Source organism: Crinia signifera, chromosome 11 (genome assembly GCF_055691185.1).
Source record: "Crinia signifera chromosome 11, ASM5569118v1, whole genome shotgun sequence".
Taxonomy (NCBI): domain Eukaryota; kingdom Metazoa; phylum Chordata; class Amphibia; order Anura; family Myobatrachidae; genus Crinia; species Crinia signifera.
This window is the reverse complement of record NC_139227.1, coordinates 1,438,841-1,461,570: the sequence shown is the minus strand read 5'-3', so window position 1 is coordinate 1,461,570 and position 22,730 is coordinate 1,438,841. Positions and strand designations below refer to the sequence as shown.

The following is a 22,730-nucleotide window of genomic DNA, read 5'->3' as shown; positions in this document are numbered from 1 at the left end:
AGCAGGTTCGACCTCCAACTCTGACCCCCCTCCTGGTGGCAAGGAATGGGGCCACATGTGTGTGTGTGTTTATGTGTTTACCATGCACAGCCAATAGGTTGTACCTGGCTAACCAAATTTGGTATGGTAATTTAGTTTGACCAGGATTAGATTTTTGACTAGGTCCGATCTTCATCAGGGCCATGGAGATCTACATGGTGGGCACCAACTAGGCCATGGAGTCTCTGGGGGGTATGCAATCTGGGATCATGCCGCATAACGACAGACAGGATTCAATGTCCCGCCTGCCGATAGGCGCAAAGGGGGCGTGGCATCTGCCCCACCTGCAGTGCACATGGTTTTGTCCATCTAAGAAGGATTTTGTCAGAAAGAGTGAACTAGAATAAGGGCCATAGTGACTTGATAACTGTGAATTTCTTAGATGTTAAATTTCATGTTTTATTATGTATTTGCTATATAGCTACAGATGTAGCCACTGCCATCTATCTCTATAATAGGACTAAGTGAGTAATTGGATTACTCTGCTAATCCCCTACTGTATTGTTCTATGTATTGTATTGCAGCTGAGAACAATAGGATAGCCATGGTGAGCCATGGCCTAAGGAGGATAGCTGAGAGGGGCTCCTACTGTAGGTCTACTTCATGAGTCACAAATGTATCAAAAGATGCTGCAAAACACCTTATATATGGGTGGGATAAGCACAGCTGTTTCTGTTCCAGTTAATGGCTGTGTTTCAACAGACATAAAAATGATTATCATTATCACCTGTTTGGTATTATTATCATACACCGGACTATAATTCTACAAAATTCTTCCCTGCTGCAGCATAAAGGGGGAACTCTCAACTGCCCCACCCCCAGTATGAGGTCACCACGTACATACATTACAGCAGCCAGTAGCAGGTCACCACGTACATACATTACAGCAGCCAGCAGCAGGCCACCACGTACGTACATTACAGCAGCCAGCAGCAGGTCACCACGTACACACATTACAGCAGCCAGCAGCAGGTCACCATGTACATACATTACAGCAGCCAGTAGCACGTCACCACGTACATACATTACAGCAGCCAGTAGCAGGTCACCACGTACATACATTACAGCAGCCAGTAGCAGGTCACCACGTACATACATTACAGCAGCCAGCAGCAGGTCACCACGTACACACATTACAGCAGCCAGCAGCAGGTCACCACGTACATACATTACAGCAGCCAGCAGCGGGTCACCACGTACATACAGTACAGCAGCCAGTAGCAGGTCACCACGTACATACATTACAGCAGCCAGTAGCAGGTCACCACGTACATACATTACAGCAGCCAGTAGCAGGTCACCACGTACATACATTACAGCAGCCAGCAGCAGGTCACCACGTACATACATTACAGCAGCCAGCAGCGGGTCACCACGTACATACATTACAGCAGCCAGTAGCAGGTCACCACGTACACACATTACAGCAGCCAGTAACAGGTCACCACGTACATACATTACAGCAGCCAGTAGCAGGTCACCACGTACATACATTACAGCAGCCAGTAGCAGGTCACCACGTACATACATTACAGCAGCCAGTAGCAGGTCACCACGTACATACAGTACAGCAGCCAGTAGCAGGTCACCACGTACATACATTACAGCAGCCAGTAGCAGGTCACCACGTACATACATTACAGCAGCCAGTAGCAGGTCACCACGTACATACATTACAGCAGCCAGTAGCAGGTCACCACGTACATACATTACAGCAGCCAGTAGCAGGTCACCACGTACATACATTACAGCAGCCAGTAGCAGGTCACCACGTACATACATTACAGCAGCCAGTAGCAGGTCACCACGTACATACATTACAGCAGCCAGTAGCAGGTCACCACGTACATACATTACAGCAGCCAGTAGCAGGTCACCACGTACATACATTACAGCAGCCAGTAGCAAGTCACCACGTACATACATTACAGCAGCCAGCAGCAAGTCACCACGTACATACATTACAGCAGCCAGTAGCAGGTCACCACGTACATACATTACAGCCGCCAGCAGCAGGTCACCACGTACATACATTACAGCAGCCAGTAGCAAGTCACCACGTACATACATTACAGCAGCCAGCAGCAGGTCACCACGTACATACATTACAGCCGCCAGCAGCAGGTCACCACGTACATACATTACAGCAGCCAGCAGCAGGTCACCACGTACATACATTACAGCAGCCAGTAGCAGGTCACCACGTACATACATTACAGCAGCCAGTAACAGGTCACCACGTACATACATTACAGCAGCCAGTAGCAGGTCACCACGTACATACATTACAGCAGCCAGTAGCAGGTCACCACGTACATACATTACAGCAGCCAGTAGCAAGTCACCACGTACACACATTACAGCAGCCAGTAGCAGGTCACCACGTACACACATTACAGCAGCCAGTAGCAGGTCACCACGTACACACATTACAGCAGCCAGTAGCAGGTCACCACGTACATACATTACAGCAGCCAGTAGCAGGTCACCACGTACATACATTACAGCCGCCAGCAGCAGGTCACCACGTACATACATTACAGCAGCCAGTAGCAGGTCACCACGTACATACATTACAGCAGCCAGTAGCAGGTCACCACGTACATACATTACAGCAGCCAGTAGCAGATCACCACGTACACACATTACAGCAGCCAGCAGCGGGTCACCACGTACATACAGTACAGCAGCCAGTAGCAGGTCACCACGTACATACATTGCAGCAGCCAGTAGCAGATCACCACGTACATACATTACAGCAGCAAGCAGCAGGTCACCACGTACATACATTACAGCAGCCAGCAGCGGGTCACCACGTACATACATTACAGCAGCCAGTAGCAGGTCACCACGTACATACATTACAGCAGCCAGTAGCAGGTCACCACGTACATACATTACAGCAGCCAGTAGCAGGTCACCACGTACATACATTACAGCAGCCAGCAGCAGGTCACCACGTACATACATTACAGCAGCCAGTAGCAGGTCACCACATACATACATTACAGCAGCCAGTAGCAGGTCACCACGTACATACATTACAGCAGCCAGTAGCAGGTCACCACGTACATACATTACAGCAGCCAGTAGCAGGTCACCACGTACGTACATTACAGCAGCCAGTAGCAGGTCACCACGTACGTACATTACAGCAGCCAGTAGCAGGTCACCACGTGCGTACATTACAGCAGCCAGTAGCAGGTCACCACGTGCATACATTACAGCAGCCAGTAGCAGGTCACCACGTACATACATTACAGCAGCCAGTAGCAGGTCACCACGTACATACATTACAGCAGCCAGTAGCAGGTCACCACGTACATACATTACAGCCGCCAGCAGCAGGTCACCACGTACATACATTACAGCAGCCAGTAGCAGGTCACCACGTACGAACATTACAGCAGCCAGCAGCGGGTCACCACGTACATACATTACAGCAGCCAGTAGCAGGTCACCACGTACGTACATTACAGCAGCCAGTAGCAGGTCACCACGTACGTACATTACAGCAGCCAGTAGCAGGTCACCACGTACGTACATTACAGCAGCCAGTAGCAGGTCACCACGTGCATACATTACAGCAGCCAGTAGCAGGTCACCACGTGCATACATTACAGCAGCCAGTAGCAGGTCACCACGTACATACATTACAGCAGCCAGTAGCAGGTCACCACGTACGAACATTACAGCAGCCAGCAGCGGGTCACCACGTACATACATTACAGCAGCCAGTAGCAGGTCACCACGTACATACATTACAGCAGCCAGTAGCAGGTCACCACGTACATACATTACAGCAGCCAGTAGCAGGTCACCACGTACATACATTACAGCAGCCAGTAACAGGTCACCACGTACATACATTACAGCAGCCAGCAACAGGTCACCACGTACATACATTACAGCAGCAGGTCACCACGTACATACATTACAGCCGCCAGCAGCAGGTCACCACGTACATACATTACAGCCGCCAGCAGCAGGTCACCACGTACATACATTACAGCAGCCAGTAGCAGGTCACCACCGAAGGCCGGGATCCAGATAGGAGATTCTGAATCCAAAACCTGAGAGATTCAGAATCTAACAGCGGGAAGATAACATTTTGCCTCATGTTGGGATCCAAGGACGGCCTGGAGAACCCAGTTCCGGCCCAGAATCACTATGTATGGATTGGCATTGTTCTCAGTTCTCAGAGCCTGCTTATCTAATAATAATTACATTACAGGTCGAGTATCCCGTATCCGAATATCCGTTATCCGAATTATTCCGAAATACGGACATTCCAGAAAGTGAAACAAAATTTTTTTTTTGCTAAAAACTCACTGGGGACATATGTAACAGCATCACTGGGGACATGATATTTAACTGCCACTATATATGTGCAAGACAATGATTGCTTGGCATTCAAATTCAGTGCTGAGATAGTACACACATTTTGTTTCACGTTTTGAAACCTTGTTTTTTTGAACAATTAAAATATATTTGTGTGTATATTATGTGTTTATACAGCATAAATGCAAGATACTTCAAAATACATCATTGAAATATTAAAATATTCCGAAATACGGAATAATCCGTTATCCAAAATTCTCCTGGTCCCGAGCAGTAGATAAGGCACACTTTTTCTTCAAACTAATTGGTTTTGACAGGTCCACGCCCCTTTTATACAGGTTGTCCACGCCCCCATTTATACAATTTGATATCAAACTTGATACGATCGTATCGCGTTTGATATCAAAGTAGTATAAAATTAATATTAAACAGTATTAAAATATAATTGGTTTGAGACTATAACTTCATACACTGATATTGACTATGTGAAATAACACATATATAAAGCTCGCTTAATGTTATCTTAACCAGCTGGAAGAATTTCTAAACATAATGCTAAAAAAGTTGTTAGAAAAATATGGTATACAACAGATATATAATTCGTAGAAATGTAGATCTTGTTTTATATCAAATTTGATTTGTGTAGGATGTCGCGCAACGCCGATCATCAAAACAGCCGGCTGAAAGCCAGTTATTATAACGTATTAAAGCCGGGGAGTTTTTGCGGTTTTGATAAATATTATAAAACTTTGAAAAATAAATTTAAAAGATCCGATGTGAGAAAATGGTTACAAGAGCAAGACGCGTACACATTGCACAAACCGGCTAGAAAAAACTATAAAAGGAATATGATATGTGTATCGGACATAAATCAACAGTGGCAATGTGATTTGGTATCGCTCATAGATCTGGCAAAGCACAACGACGGCGTAAAATATATACTAACCGTCATCGATATATTCAGTAAGAGGGCCTGGGCTGAAAGTCTGACTGCTAAGAGCGCGACGACTGTCGCTAAGGCTTTTGAAAAATTATTCCAACAGGGGGACGTACCGAGGAAACTACAAACCGATAATGGTAAAGAGTTTCTAAACAAAGTCCTAAAAAAGTTGTTAGAAAAATACGGTATACAACATTTCACAACCAATAATGATGTGAAAGCCGCCGTTATAGAACGCTTCAATAGGACTTTAAAAACACGAATGTGGCGATATTTCACGGCGAATAATACATACCGATATATAGACGTTTTACAAGCGTTCATTACCAGTTATAATAACACATACCATAGAACGATTAAGCGAGCTCCGAATGAGGTGGATGGCTCTAATGCGCTGGATGTCTTCAAGACGATATATGGCGATTACTTTAGAAGTAAGAAAACAAAGGCTTGTTTAGCGGTCGGGGACCACGTTCGTATCTCAAAATATAAGGATATATTTCAGAAAGGTTACGAACAGAGTTTTTCTGAGGAAATATTTGTAATACGCGGCGTGAACACTAAAGGACTTAAGCCGCTTTACACGTTGGAGGATCTCTACGGGGAGGCTATAACGGGTAGTTTTTACCCCGAAGAACTTCAAAGTATACCGAAAAACTATAATAGGATTTACAAAGTGGAGAAGATTTTAAAAAATAAGACGGTTAGAGGGAGGAAACACGTATTAGTCAAGTGGCGTGGATACCCCACAAAATTTAACAGTTGGGTCGCTGCATCGGAGATAAAAGATATATAAACAAAGAGGAAGATGGATGACAAACCCTTCTACATAACATTGCCGAGTAACGCCTCAGCCGATACATTTCCACAAAATAAGATTTCTGACTATACCACAAAGTTAGCAAGGCCGATAGACTTAAGTGGAGATTGGGAAGTAGCTCTTACAGAAATACAATACCCACACACCTGGAATACAATCGATGTGCGTGATTGTGTGTTGAAAATAACAAAGTGGGATGGGACGAGCGGTACAGCAACGAGGGTTTGCGTTAAACCGGGGTTTTATGAAACCATCGGGGCGTTACTGTTTTCTTTCAACGCTGAAATTGACCGACATAAACTGGATGGTTTAAAACTATTGTACGATCCGCTTGAACGAGAGATAATCATCGACAACAAGGCGATGTACAACATCACAGCCGGTCCTAAATTGTCGAGAATACTGGGGTTATACCCGAAAACTAAGTTTTTAAAACCGTGCGCCGACATCAGCGGAGGGCAATATACGCTCTTCGTGTACACAGATATTATCGAACATCAGAGGGTCGGTGATAGTTATGTCCCCTTGTTGCGCACCGTTGAAATAAAGGGCCGTAACAACGAGATGGTCACTATACGGTATGAGAAGCCCGATTATGTTCCGTTGTGCAAGACGCATTTTGACACTATAGCCATAGAGATAAAGAATGATCAGAACGAAAACATGTCATTCAAGTTTGGGAAAGCGAACGTGAAACTACATTTCAGACGCCGCAAATCCGAATTTTATTAAAGACAATGGTGGCCGTTAAAAATTATGGTGACCCGGGGCTCTACGCGCAATATTATAAAACACAGGCCGGTAATGGATTACCCGGTTTTCACGGCAGCGCGTATATGTACGGGTGCGGTTTAGGTGGAATTTTTCGAAGCCTGTTCAGAAAAGCGGTACCGCTTTTCCGAAGAGGGCTGGCGATAGCAAAGCCCCACGTGAAGAATGCAGCACGCAACATCGCGAAAGACGTCATCGGACAAGCCACAGCGGCGGTTGTGAGCAAAATACACGACGCAAATCAAGCGAAGCAAGATGGATCAGGTTTAATCTATGCCAGGAAAGGGGCGGCTAAAAATAAACGGAAGCGGGCAATACGACTTCCGACATGGTGCAGACCCCTTTTAAACAAAAAACGGAGCAGACGCGGCTTAATTAAAAAAAGGAAACCGAAGCGAAGGGTCGGTGATATTTTTTAAGCATGTCTTTCATACACAATGAATCCATGGAATGCGCAAAATCTGAACTTGACCTTTTTGACGTACCACCGACGCAGACCAGCGTAGAGAAAAGCCTCTACGTCGAAGTTCAACCTTTGGCGGCATTATCCGAGACCGCGCCGCTTGAATTCTACATAGCGGCCAGCGGGGAACACTACTACGATCTGAACAACACGTTGCTGTACGTGACCTGCAAGATCGTACGGCCTGATAACACTGCTATACCTCAAGACGCCAAGGTCGCTCTTATTAATTACCCCATAGCAACTTTATTTAGCCAGGTTGATGTCACTTTGGGCGATAGGCTCATATCGCAGTCCAATAATCTTTACGCTTATAGGGCCTACATAGAGACCATACTGAATTATAGCTCAGATGCGTTATCCACAAAACACACAACTGGATTATTCTACAAAGATGTGGCTGGAGAACACAACACAAGAACCCTGGATGGCGTAAACACTGGGTTTATAAAAAGGGCAAGAACAACGGCACAAAGTCGAACGGTTGAATTATTGGGGCCGCTACACTGTGACCTTTTTCATCAACATAAACTAATATTGAACGCCGTGGACTTGAAGATAAAACTCATCAGAAACAAAGATGCTTTCTGCTTAATGTCTGCTGAAGCGGAGCCCTTTAAAATTCAGATTGTTGCAGCGTCCCTGTTTGTGAAAAGGGTTCAGGTCTCACCCGCAGTCCGGATTGGACACGCCCAGGCCTTACTGACCACCAACGCCAAATATGCGATCGATAGAGTGGGCATGAAGATCTATAGCATACCGACGGGGAGTCGCGTATTTAATTTAGAAAATCTGTTTTTAGGACAGGTGCCAAAAACCGTTATAGCCGCTTTTGTAGATAATGAAGCGTTTTCAGGAGCCTATGACAAAAACCCTCTACGGTTTGAACATAAAAATGTAAACTTCGCATCCCTATACCTGGATGGAACACCGCATCCGGCCAAACCATTTCAACCAGACTTTGAACACGGTAATGTGGTTCGCGAGTATATGTCGCTCATTCAGATCACAAATAAGCAGAAATCAGATTCGGGTATACTAATTGACCGTGAAGAGTACCTCAACGGCTACACACTATTTGCTTTTGATCTGTCGCCTGAACAGGAATGCGCGGAGCATCTGTCTCTAATCAGAACCGGTAATCTACGAGCTGAATTCCGGTTTGCAGGAGCACTAGACCGGACAGTCAACATAATAATATACGCATTATTTGATAATATCATCGAGATCAACCAGCGGCGCGATGTGCTGTATGATTATCTATAAATGAAATAAATAATTTTTATATTTATCGTATATTTACCAATATTCATCACCCCATCAGCGATATGAACACATTACAGATAAATTGTATACTGTACGCTAATCCGGTGACGCGCCTGTTTTTTAAAGGGACCTACCCGTGTGATATGCTTCCGAGCGGTAAACTATCGCAATACCCCTGCGCGTTTGTAATCAACACACACACCAGCGCCCAACCGGGGGAGCATTGGTTGGCCGTTTATTTTAACAACCAGCGCGAGTGTTACTTTTTGGACTCTTACGGTTTAGAACCTGACAACCCCCTATTCCCAAAGGCCATAATAAATTTTTTAAACTCAAATTCAAAAAGAATTTACCACCAAAATAAGCAGTTGCAAGGTTTTAACAGTACCGTTTGTGGGCAATATTGTATATACTTTATATTTTTCATGTGTAAAAATTACAAATATACAGATGTGTTGGTCCGTTTTAGTTTTGATACAAAACGTAATGATCGCTATGTATCAAACTTTGTAAGACGTCTCCCTAGAAGTCATTGTTTGAGTCGATATACGGGTAACTGTATACAGTCCTGTGTCACCAGTAACCAACATGTGTTTGATAAAAATAATGTGTAATACAAAATTGTTTGTGTAACTTGTAACTAATGTTGTGGTTGAAATGCTGTATGTACATTGCTTATGGTTACTTTCTATTAAAAAATCTTGCTTATTGAACTTTATATCGTGTGATTGCATATTTTTGCAGACAAACTGGTTAGAATCAAAGAACAAAACAGCATTTTATAAATCATAACCATATTTTATTGGTACAGACAAAATGTATTTACAGCAAAATAATCACGAATAACACGATAAACTTTACAGTTAAAACAATACACTAAATACATGATACATTACAAATTAAACGTCATCGTACAAATTAAACACACAAAAATACATTGTATAAAAACATTATAAATTAGTTATATGTTAAAGGTTCAACCACTGCGAATCCTGAAACAGATTTACGGATCTTTTCCTCGGTAGTAAGTATCCGTGTGGCGTTGTTAACCCGGGGGAATTTAAAACATTTATACGACTTTTTTTAATGTTGTGTATTGGGGAGGCTATATTTACATTGCCAATTTCATCATCGTAGATTTCAGCTTTTAAGCGATCTAACTGTAATCTGTTTGATGCATTACCAACTACAGTGGACGGGATATTCAACTCAGCCATAGCGCGCATAAATTCAATCCATCCGTTAGGCATTTTATGACTCGTCACGCTGTGATTTTGCGTGATACCCCTTATCAAGTCTAACACATTGGATCCTGGCACTGTGACGCCTTTATACATAAACACACCCTTGCGGTCCCAATTCGCAATGTCTTTAGAGCGAACCATTTTACTCATTAGTATTTCACAGTTCTTTTTATACCGCGCATTAACACTGTTCAAGACATCGTGGTAAACAGCGTCGGTAGCATCGTCTTGTGTAGGGTTAGTTGTATCCTCAACAGCATTTGCACCGGGTGATAAAAGCGTTAAAGTTGACATTTCCCTATCAGTTTGTTTACTCAACACCAGGTATCTCTGTAACACAGCTGTGTAGCGTTTTGCCTTTTCATACTCTGATAAAGCATTATTATGTAGTATACTTATGATCTCAGCATCTAGGCTTTGCGTGGCTGTTTTGCGTATATCATCGCTGGTTGGTTTGTTGTTTAAACGGTCTATCTGTTGCTGGGGGACCAGATACATTTTCTCAGAGTATTCCATCACCGATTAGACAGTAGTCCGGTAATTAATGGAATGGCAAATCCTAGCAACGATCCGATAAACCCACCCGACTGTTTCACCAACCTCTTCTTTTTCCCAATGGCGCATTTCTTATTACAAAGCGATTTTATAAGGGACCTCTTCTTTTTAAGGTAGTTCAACTGGCGCTGTGACAGGGGTATTTTACCTTTAAGCGTATTGAGAGCAATCTCACATATGGCTGTCACCAAATCGTTTGAAGCGTTGGATAATATAGCGTTTCTTTGGGCCGGTTTGGCTTTAATGAGGGTTTTTAAAAGGGCCCAATTACGCCTTATCCTGGTCGACATGTTCACAGCTGTTAGAAGTGGTAATGAATGACTATAGGATGCGCGGTTATAGCTATTTAGAACCCCGCTTCTTAACAACATAAGCTACTGGTGTGTCGGGGGGAAATAAACCGCTTCGTAAACGATAATCATCAAGGGCATTGTTTCTTAAATCAACCAGTAAATAACCGTATGGAGGCTCCGTAGCGGACTCATAGGCTTCAAGAAAAAAACGATATTTTGATGGGTACATTTGTCTAGCCAGAATGCTAACCTGCATTTTATCCCTGGGGTTTTTAAACAGGACCATATATTTTGTGTTTAAATGTATAGTCCTGCTCTTTCTACCTTGACAAAATATGTTTTGCACAAGGTACATGACACTGAGATTACGATGGTGCACATACTTTGTGAACGCTTTCTCAACCTCAGAATTATTACTCGCTGCATCCATCAAGTCATCTATCACCGTTAAATTAATCTTATCAGGGGGAAAAAGCTGGTCGTCGCTAAATGACTCGGGCAACCCCTCTATAAAACGCATACCAGGGTGAGCACTCAGAAGTTGGTCATATATCGGTTGCCAACAGGTGTAAAACCAAACAATATTATCAGGTACATGCGTCATATGTGTGGATGCGTGTTGTTTTAGCGTTTTCACAAAATAACTTTTCCCCGAATTGGAGGGTCCGGCTAAAATACAGGAGAAGGGGTGTTGAAAACGGATATCCATCTTAATAACCAAATGGTAGGGTTGTAAAATTATCCGTGAGGTTACGTTTAGTGTAAACGCACTTTTGCGTTTTCTGCAGCATACGGGTTTCAATCTGCCAGTACTTTTTCACACGTACTATACCGGGCTGCCTGGTCACAATTTTTTTCTGATCCTCGCCTTTGGGGTTTAAAGGATAATCTAAGACCAGTTCTTTCAGACTGTCAAAGTTAACGTGCTGCTCATTACAAACATTCAACGTTATACCTTTGACCTTGAGGCTCGTCTTGCCGTTGCTTAGTCTATAGCCGTATGACTTGGGGCCGGCTGAAACAAACTCTGTTATATGCGTACCAGATGGTAGTTCGCTGGTCAACTCCCCTAGATAATCGCCTAATGGCGGATTCCACTCACCGGGCCTGCTGACAAAAATTACAGAATCTGTATCGTGATACAGACATCTATCTTGTAATCTATCCAATAGGTTGTACAACTCGACGCGGGCGTGCGCTGTGGTAAATGCTGCTATAAATATATTTGTTGTTGAAGACCTGGTATAATGGTCTTTGGCGTATTTCCAGTTGACCATAACAGTTTCTGAGTCTATGAAGTCTAAAGCAGACACCTCATAGTGTGGTTGAAAGGCATATTCAAAAAGCTTATCAGGATCTGTCACTAGACAAGTATTGGGCATGTTGCTACGTTGACCAAATTTACCCCATAATGAGTTTAAAAACAATTTAGAAATTTGTCTTTTGGCGGGGTTGACATTTATGTGTTCGTGTCTTAAAGCTATGCCCTCATTTTTTTGATACGCGTCTATGTACTCTTGTTGTTTCACAGAGTCTGTACACCAATCAGGGTAACCAGAAGCCTCCTGTTTATCTCTGAGGTGTGTTTTAATGTAACCTGAAAACAGATCATCAGATCTCTCATCAAAATGCCACACCTCATAGATTTTACACACTTTGTACCCCTTTTCTATAGCAAGATTTATCTCCACTGTGCACCATGTACCGGTTAGGGCGCGGTTTTCTGAGTCATGAACACACGGCTCACACTGTCCAGATTCGGCGCATGTGCGGCACAGCGGAAACATTAACTTACCATTCATTTTAACCGGTAAAACTGGAAAGAAAAGGCCTCGCGGAGGATTAATTTTTAATTTAACAAAACCGAAATACTTTGTGACATCATCAAAGTCCTTATAAATGATGCGTGGGTGACGTATAGGATATGTTTTGGTCTTGTTGACAAATGGGTATAGGCTAGTAAAGTCAAAATAGTGTATTTTTTCATCGCACTCTGTCTTGTGATAAAGTTTTATGGCGTTAGTGCGTCCGCCATAAAGACCATCACGAGGATCCAAGGGTTCAGGGATTTCCAAACCTTTCAGAAAAACCTGAAGCTCCTCATCAGTCTCCCTCATTTTCTTCCACTCACACCCCCACATCTCCCTTATCTGAAATCCACACCGTTTAAGGAATTGTATCCTTAACTGTGTCTTGTGCCGCAGTTGACCGTAGGTTGTTTTAGTCAGATTGTTTTCATCATCGGCTTTGTAACAGTTGTCACAACCGTGATAAAAACACCCCTGGAATTCAAAAGCTGTTGGCACGCCGTTAATCACGGCGTAACCATCCAGACTGTATCTACCGACTTTCTTCTCACCACCTTGTAAAGCGTGTCTTATACTCACACCTTCTTTGTGTTCTATGTACATTAACCACTGTATGGCTGGTGTTGAGTAACGCTTCTGGGTCTTGTGATAGTTATCACCCGGTACAAGAGCCAATGTGTTTGCCTGTAAATATTTACAACGATACATAGCCATACAAACCGACGCTAAAGTCGTCAGTTGGAATGGATCAACGTGACGTTTAACGGCTACATCTTTTTTCTCAGCAGCTATTACAAACTCCTGTTCTGTCATGTCTATAACGGCTGATCTGAAAGCTGCGCACCCTTTTTGCAATATTCTGACATCCTCTTTACAATATCGTATTAATTCTTTTTGAAAATTAAACACCTTGTGTTTGTTTTTTTCGTACCACTCTGTAACATCAGCGGCCTCCTCAGGCATCATGTGTTGTAGGCCAAAATATTCTATTGAGGGCATGCCCCCTATGTAATTTTGGTTATCGGCTGTGTTAAAAAAATGCGGGAAATGACCTTTAACGCCATCAAATCCCATGGCCTTTGGAAATCTGCTCAATTTCATGGGGAGAAAATTGAGAGAGTCTATAAACCTAATCTTCAGATCTTTTATTGTGATACACATTATGTTTCCGCCATTAGAGATGAGGGATACTGTATACCGTTCTTTGATGATCTTGTTCAATACAAAATACGCATCATACCGCCCACCGTTATGGGCTATGAATGTGTAATGCGCAAATTTTGGTTTCATGAACGTCTTTACAAAATCATCGATACAACCTTTGCCCTTAAACTCCCAGGATTTCTCACCCATTAATGTGAGAGCGTAACAGTAGTTTGGTATATGTATACCTGTCTCCTGCATGCATTCGAAATAAAAAAAGATGTATTTGGTGGTGGGTTCTTCCGCTTTGATGGGCTGTATGTAACACAAATGATCCGCAAACCCATCAACATATGCCTTGCAAGTAGAACACTTTAGCCCCTGACACTCATGAGACCTGCGACGGTAGAGACAACACCTGTCGCAATAAACATGTTCAAGACAGGATATTTTGCGATCTAAAGCTAAGGATTTGTGCTCCTCTAAACATTCACGCGATCTGCAAAACACCCTACAAACCGAACATCTTAATGCGGAATCACCATCATCAGCGCACGCTTGTCTGTGACAAGCCTTACAAAAGAAAAGACAATCGTGGCTATTTTTGCGCTCATAAGTTCGATTACATAAGGAACAGAAAAATCTCGATCCGAGAAATGCGCAGATATTAATCAGGCCATAATAGTGTGAATCGTGATATAATACATACAGGGTATCACCGTAGCGCGAATCTGAAGAATAGTAATGCCAAGAACGATTATTATGATATAATATTGTAATTTTTGTTTTTAAGTGTTTTTCAAAAACAACAACGTCGCTAAAGCTGACTGCTTTATCGATCGATAGTTTCAAATCCTTATGAATTTGAAGCGCCCGATCGTGTATTTCAGCGTCTGTGGCATTACCTTTATCCAGAAGTTTGCAGATCGATGCCGCAAAGCACAAATAATTGTGCGTATTGTTGAAATCATACAGGTGTCTTCTGCGCCTTTCTATAATTAAGCTGTATGGAATGCGTCTAAGGCCGCGACCAGTTAGGGCCCCACCCGCTCTATTTCTAAAAACAGTGATCACAAACCTTAAACCCGTGCCTAATAAGAATTCAGCGTTACTTTGAAGAGTGTTTGTAATTTGATTCAAGAAACTGACAGCGTCTAATGATTCTTGCGGCTTTCGGTGTGAGTAGATGGCGTTGTGTAAACCACCCCCCTCCAATCTTAACTGTACACGATCATTAGGGTCAACACCAACCATGAATTCATCAATCATAACCTGTATAGCGTTGTGTACGGCTTCAACACCCTCTGCAAATGATGTAACTCTTTCCAAATTAACAAATTGAAAATGATTATGATACTCAATAGCTCTGAAATTAGGATGGTGTCGCTCATACCTGTTAACCGCTTCTAAGTACACATCTCGCCGACCTTCACCATCACCGGGTGGCGCTCTCCCATCTATGTCATTATGCCTGGGCGTTGCGGGGTGTTCAACATTGTCAGGTGACGCAACGTCACCCGGTGATGGTTGGTCCGGCGATTTGTCAGCCTGTGCACCCGGGGTTGGGGGTGTGCCTCGCACCCTGTGTTGTTTACGCTTTCTCAGCCTGTATATGCATTTTAAAGCCTGTTTTATTTTCGAACGGCGAAATAAGTGTGAGATTTTGCACGGTACATTTGCTTTAATTCTTGGGGCTTTTTTACACACATGTAAATTACGTTTCAACCCATAACCCACCATGCCTAGTCACGGATCCGTTTCAATTATCTCGGCAAAATGATACATGTTCGCTTTAATAAAATCCCTAGTCCTCACGGTCTCTGCTATATGATTTGATGTTACATTCATGTACATTTCTACAAGTTCTTTAATGATCTCTGGCTTCTTTTTTGAACCATAAAGCTCATCTTTTATACGGTTCAACATGGTATTGACATTTCTACGCATGTACCCTATATGCTCACGCATCCTCCCCATGACCGCGTAGTATTGTATTTCCGCATCTTGTCCTAATTGTTCCACATTCTGACTCCCATCAACTATGTCTGTCTATACCACGGTCGGCGGGGCATCCGCACCGCCCGATGCGGTTGCCTCGCCGACCGTGGTAAAAACACTGGGTAGTTTTGTGTAATCATCACCCATTACTTTATCAGGGATTCCGGCTACAGATGTTACAGCCTCATCATCATTCTGTGGTGTATCTGAGACTGACTCTTCACTAGGGGTGATAAAAAATGTTTGCCCATTTAAGTCCTCATCATTAGCGGATAATGTATCTGCAGGCGTGTTACTGACTACGCTTTGCGTTTCTGCAGTATGATGTTCCTGCGTGTCTGAAATCACGATGACATCATCATCCGTCAGCGGCGTGTATATCTCTCTTGACAGTCGTAAAGTTTTACGAGTCTTCACAGTCTTTGTATTACCGGCAATGTCAATGTCGGATTCAGTAGGTGTTGCAGGTGTTGTAAATGCGTGCGGGTAATCCACATTACTCACGGTTGGCACTGTTTGTAATGCAATTCTTTTTCTCACGGGTCTACCTTCCGAATATTTCAATTTTCTTTTAAGGTCTGATAAATCGGCCTTGTTTTCTTGACCGGCTCGACTTTTTGTAATTCTCCGCTTGCTTGGCTTGAAATCGTCGTGCTCGGTGGCCATGATCTCGGCCCTTGATACATTTTCTTGACGTTGTGGGTCGATCACCGTTTTAGCTGATTCACCCCCAGCCATTTCAGCATTGAGTGGTTGAGCAACCCCAGCCGCGGCTATCATTTTTGCGAATCGTCGCGGATCCGCTGTAAATAAAAAATAACAACGTTTTAGTTACACATTTGCGGACACTAAGACAACCGCTTTATAAAACCTTCAGACCCGCCTCCCAAAACACCCACCCCATCCATGTCGGTTTGCATCTACACAGTCTGTTTAACACCTGTGGTTTCCATTTGTAAAGAACAATGATGAACGCGGTCCTATATAAGAAACTAAATAAATAAACATTACATTACACACCTGAATATTTGCCAGATCTTTCCATCGGCGTGGTTCCTACTGTAATAAAAATCACACTGTTTTAGTTACACATACGCGGCCACAAAGACAGTCGCTTTATAACAACTTCAGGATCACCTCCCAACCCCCACCTTCCTTGTCGGCTTACGTCTACACAGGCTGTTTAATACCTGTGGTTTCCATTTGTAAAGAACAATGGTAAATGTTGTGCTATATAAGAAACCAAATAAATAAACATACACGGGTATTTGTCAAAGGTTTGCGCCGGCATGGTTCCTTTAAACAATGACCAGAAAGCTTGATCGCTGATCTGGGGTCTTTTTGCTCCTTTAGCCAATGAGCTGTTGGGTTGTTTGGCGTTTGATCCAACACCCGATGTCGGTTCTCTGTATCCGGATGGTCCCGCTTCACACGTATCGGCCCTAGGTACCGTAGGTTCATACCGGCTAGCTATGTCATCTGTAATACATATATTATCAATTAACGACACATTCGCTGACTTGAGAAAAAAAAAAAAAAAAAAAAACCGTCATTTAAGTCATGATAACAACAACTCCTGTGGACACTATTCATGATTTTGCGGCGATATGCAACATTTAACACAAAAACACATTATAAAAACACCGCTAGCCAATCGTCAAAATTCACCTTGTATAGCCGGGGTCTGGTATAGCTGTTTATAGTGTTTTGCCGATGGTAAATTCCAGAGATCATCCATTATGTGTTCTGCATCAGATTTCGACATAATCGGCGATACTAACAGAGAACAAATAACACATTAATATCACAGGCGGTATAAAAATGAATATAACAGGATATATATATATATATATATATATATATATATATATATATATATATATATATATATATATATATATATATAAGTGAGAACGTGAGAGTTCGCGCGAGATAGCGTGAGAGAGAGAGAGAGAGAGAGAGAGACATATTTTTGGAAATAATAATATATCACATTTTTTAACATACATCACATTTTTTGACGGCTTATGAACACATACATTTTTGCGATTCGGACAAATCAGAGTATGCTGCGTATGGGTTTTCGAATGTCGTCAGATCCGGACCGACTGTGAAATCCGAACCATATAATCCAACTTCAGATGCGTCATTTGTGACATCTGAAACTGATTTATGGGATTAACAATTTAATAAAAAATAATATATACATAAAAAATAAAATAAAAATTAACACAACAATTTTGTAGAACGAAAAATAAAATCAACACGTGTAACATTAATACCAATAGGGCGCTTGTCTTAACAGAACCTGTGACTAACACATCTGAGCCTGGTAATAATAATTAACACCAACAGAGTAACATTTATAACCACCGTCAATAGCCCCCTGTGCCTTAACAAATCATGCCCTAGCAACAACAATGTGTCTTTGATCTGTAAACTTACATGTATTTGTCTGCTCATTTGACGGCTGTTGGAAGCTGGGTAACTCTTGAAAATCTCTGAGACTTATTTTATTTGCATTAATGGTTTTGTATTCCTTTCTCTGTAATAAATAATAATAAGTTGAAATAACAATACAATAAGATATTGTTAAACTATTGTAAATATCATATACACACCTGCATGTTGATGTTTTGTTGATAGCTTAAGTTCAAAGTCAATTTCTACAACAATCACTGTTGATAATAAAAGATAACTATAAGCAAACATAACGAAATTTGCGTGCACAAAATCACATAAAACTATTAACGCTCTCACAAAAAACCTCATCTATGTAAATTTATTACAGGGGATCCAACAAAGCTACAGCAGCACCCCCATCATATCACATGTGTAGTCCGCAGACAACACATATAAATGTGATAACTAGCTCATTATTTTAAAATCATTATGTATAATACAATGATACAATATTAAAATGAAGCTATTTATAAATATCAAAGCCGTAATACCAAAAAACCACATCTACTGACATTGTATTCTATAGATCATTCAATAAAAATTAATTACAGGTGATCCAACAAAGCTACAGCAACACCCCCATCATATCACATGCGTAGTCAGCAGACAGTACATATAAATGTGATAACTAACTCATTATTTAAAATCATTATGTATAATACAATGATGCAATATTAAAATGATGCTATTTATATATATCAAAGCCGTAATACCGTAATCTGCGATGACTAACATTAACGAACTGTAAATTGTAATAACACAATATACTGTATTTTTAAAAGCAATATGTATAATGTACAGACCACAATACACTAATCACTGCACATACAAATGGACAGTTAAAGTACCATAGGCTAAATATTTTTCTTTCCTAAATAAATGTTTAACAACAAGCAGCCAGTATGCCTGTATGTACTCCCAATACATTACAATACAATGCATGCAGCAACAAACTATATTTAAAAACCCCCATCCTACCACTAAATAAAACATTTTGCTATGTATATTATAAAATATTAAAACTATGCTATTTAGAAATATTGTATATATATATATATATATATTTATTTAGAAAATTAAAATAGACTCACCCCCTTTCTGGAACAAAATCTTCAAGTATTCTCTGAATATTTCTGGAACAAAATCTTCAAGTATTCTCTGAACAGTGTGTGGACAAAAGTTTCAAGTTCTCTGCCTTCAAAATGTGTGGACTGGTTCCTCATGGAGAACATATATATATACTCAGCAGTCAGTTAGCACATCTGTGTTGCATTTGTTTCATTTGAATATTCATGAGTTGTGTTCCAAAGTTATAGACAGGCATAACAAATATATATATATATATTTGATTTAAATAATATAGCATATTACCCAAAACACAGCTGTTTTCAGAATATATTGCTTGATAAAATAAAACCAAAATGTGATGTATAAAATCCTTATCCTTATTATTAAATAAATGACAGTTATGTTTCAACATCAACAGCATACATAAGACCTATATATACATGTGTATGCTTTTTAATTTAAAATATATACCTTATCCACCACCCCTGTGTAATTTGATTGAGATATATATATATATATATATATATATATATATCTGATTTAAATAATATAGCATATTATCCATATTTTATTCATCACATAATATAATGATACCATCACATTACACACATATATATATATACTGTATATATATATATATATATATATATATATATATATATATATATATATATATATATATATATATATATATATATATACATACTGTATATATATATATAAGTTAATTCTGTAGTCTCTAGCTCCGTCTGGAACTTGCTTGCAACTGCAATACATGGCCACTAGATGCCACTCATGCTCTGTTGCAAAGATTTCATGGCCTTTCTTTGTACTGTCTAAACTAATTAATCTGCTAGTCGTGTGAAAATGTTTTTTTCAGAGGTATGAGCTTTCTAATGAATATAATTGTTACCAACCCTGCTGTGCTGTCTACGCTAATTGCGTCATACGTAAATATCAACGTCTTCAAAGACTATGGAATCCGGTGTTTAAAATTACTTTTGAAAATTACAATCATCCGTCATATCTGATGTCTTTCTAAAAGTAACACTATACTTCTCACGCTGTGTGTCTTTAAATTTAAATGCCTACAACATGTCAGGCCCAGACTGACTGGCTCCTGTATCTTTAAATGGATAACAGATGTATACCCAGACCTCTTTGTTATCTCTGATATTTCATTTTAAAAGCAAGATGGACCTTAGCTGGTGTGGAAGTTATCGTGTGGAGTATAACTTTTTATTTTTTATTTTTTGATACACGCTTGGTCAGGCACTTCGTTGTAGTGCTTTTTGGATCGTTCTAAGGTAAGTGTTATTATAGTTGGTAATGATATGTCTGTATTATTCGCCGTGAAAGATCTATGATCGATACCAATTACCCGGCTTTAATACGTTATAATTATATACGTTATATGTTTTGATGATCGGCGTTGCGAGACATCCTACACAAATCAAATTTGATATAAAACAAGATCTACCTTTTTTAGCATTATGTTTAGAAATTCTTCCAGCTGGTTAAGATAACATTAAGCGAGCTTTATATATGTGTTATTTCACATAGTCAATATCAGTGTATGAAGTTATAGTCTCAAACCAATTATATTTTAATACTGTTTAATATTAATTTTATACTACTTTGATATCAAACGCGATACGATCGTATCAAGTTTGATATCAAATTGTATAAATGGGGGCGTGGACAACCTGTATAAAAGGGGCGTGGACCTGTCAAAACCAATTAGTTTGAAGAAAAAGTGTGCCTTATCTACTCCGAGCATTTTGGATACGGGATACTCAACCTGTACTATATTGTTTCTTTCATTTTTTTTTTATAAAATATTTTTTTTTGACTCTGCTTGTACTAATGAATTCATTTTAAAATGTTCCCATCTCAGTTATACCGTACCCTTCCCGTTGTTTTCCCCGCAGCTCTGGCATGTTCACTCTCGCACAGTGCGGCAAATTCGTTCTGGGAGTTCAGTGCTCACAATCAGAAGAAATCCCGAACAGGTAATTAAAGATTGTTCTAGGCGTTTGTAGGTGCTAAGATTATCTATATTTCATTTAAATCTTTTTATTAGAAAGTATTTTCTATTTAACATGTTTGACAGACAGTAGCAGCGTAGACTAACCTAATGTAAGCAGCAGAGGCGGAACTACTATTGGTGCAGCAGGTGCAGTGCATCGGGTCCCCGAGTATTAAGGAGCCCACTCAAGGGCGGATTGGGAACTAAAAGTGGCCCTGGAGAAATTTATAGAAGTGGCCCTATGTGGGCGGCACATAATAAAATGTAGGTGGAACCAGCACCAAATTAGATTGGATTAATACATTGCTACACCTGTGTGGAAGCCATTGATTTTAATATGCTTTGCAGTTTAGTGGGTTCCAGACCTTTAAGCTACTGTGACAAACCAAACATCTCCACATTTTAAATAATACCCTACATCCCCCACTGAGGCTTAACACAGACCCCAAACCCTCCATCAAGCAGACAAACACTCATTACCATAAAAGCCAGAATATCACAAAAAACTCCACCCCTCCCCAATGGAGCCCAGAAACACCCCAGAAAGGGTTACACCCCAATGGCACCCACAATGTATAATTCAAGTGCACTGTCTTAAACCTGACATTAAAAGAGGGGAAGGGGCCATCAGGCAGTGGGTTGGAAGGTCGACACAAGCATTAGGTAGTTTTTCATGTTTCTGTCCCAAATGTCGACATGGACACCGTGTAGCGTGTCAGCTCGTATTGCTTCGTGCACGCTGTTCTGTTCTAACTTCACACTCTAGTGCTTGGTAGGGCACGAAATACTGCCTGTTGGCACATGTCTGTTGTCAGATTGTAGTGGCTGTACAGATTGCAGGGAGAGAGGCCGGACTATCCAAATGTATAGCGGCAGGCATTGCAGGAGTGGCATACTAGCCAGATACAGGTACAAAGAAGTCTACTCCACCCTGTGTGACGGAACTGGCTGCAGCTCGCACTTATAGCCCTGCTTCTCTAGGAGCTCTGGGAGCTGCTGGCCATGTCCCCAGCCTGTGTCCCCAGGCTGCGGGAATAGACACTGTACACAGCACCAGTTACTACATAGTATGTTACCACAAGTACAGAATAATTACTTTATTATTAGCATTATCTAGTGGGAGAGAAATGACACATGCAACACTACATGGATGGTCATCTGAAAGTTGGAGTTTTGTTGTAGTGGATTCTCTGGAGACACTGTTCTCTTGTCACAGCTCTGTCACATGTGTGTCCTGGTTACGTCAGTTTATTACAAATAATGCCTGTACTGTAACATACCTCCCAACATTCAGCTTGAGGAAGGAGGGATGCCTCCTAAAATTTTGGGGCATGGCCTCGCGATAAGGGGGCCTATTGCTGTGAGGCCACGCTCCCGTTTTGCCACAGTGGGTGCATGGCTAGCGGCTCTGGTATGCTGTAGTGCGCACTTCACTGAAACACAAACTCCATCCACCTGCACACGGTAATACAGACAGTTATTTCCCAAT

At 41.3% G+C, this 22,730-nt stretch overlaps 2 protein-coding genes and 1 long non-coding RNA gene across 4 annotated transcripts in view; 1 reads left to right on the top strand and 2 right to left on the bottom strand.

Annotated features, from left to right (window-relative positions):
• The window catches only part of LTBP3 (latent transforming growth factor beta binding protein 3), a 158,311-nt gene that overhangs the window by 120,858 nt on the left and 14,723 nt on the right, over positions 1 to 22,730 (top strand). For both annotated transcript variants that reach the window (XM_083164804.1, XM_083164803.1), the window contains one exon: positions 21,144 to 21,224. In XM_083164804.1, the coding sequence (XP_083020930.1) occupies positions 21,144 to 21,224 (81 nt within the window). The remainder of the gene's footprint in view (positions 1 to 21,143; positions 21,225 to 22,730) is intronic.
• LOC146045934 (uncharacterized) lies at positions 15,285 to 17,808 on the bottom strand. Its single transcript, XM_083165087.1, has 6 exons — positions 17,721 to 17,808; positions 17,350 to 17,457; positions 16,942 to 17,160; positions 16,702 to 16,740; positions 16,287 to 16,484; positions 15,285 to 15,289 (listed from the first exon to the last, which is right to left on the bottom strand). The coding sequence occupies exons 2-6, from the start codon at positions 17,444 to 17,446 to the stop codon at positions 15,285 to 15,287; spliced, it is 558 nt and encodes a 185-aa protein (XP_083021213.1). The 5' UTR covers positions 17,447 to 17,457; positions 17,721 to 17,808.
• LOC146045760 (uncharacterized) lies at positions 17,963 to 19,535 on the bottom strand. The gene is made up of 3 exons (XR_014465587.1): positions 19,236 to 19,535; positions 18,303 to 18,359; positions 17,963 to 18,226 (listed from the first exon to the last, which is right to left on the bottom strand). It is a non-coding gene; the product is annotated as an uncharacterized LOC146045760 (long non-coding RNA).

Coding starts and splice junctions, on each gene's coding strand:
- LOC146045934 (XM_083165087.1), bottom strand. CDS start 17,446: ATGTCGAAATCTGATGCAGAACACATAATGGATGATCTCTGGAATTTA. Junction 16,741..16,941: donor AACCTTTGACAAATACCCGT/GTATGTTTATTT, acceptor TTTTTATTACAG/TAGGAACCACGCCGATGGAA. Junction 16,485..16,701: donor AAGATCTGGCAAATATTCAG/GTGTGTAATGTA, acceptor TTTTATTTACAG/CGGATCCGCGACGATTCGCA.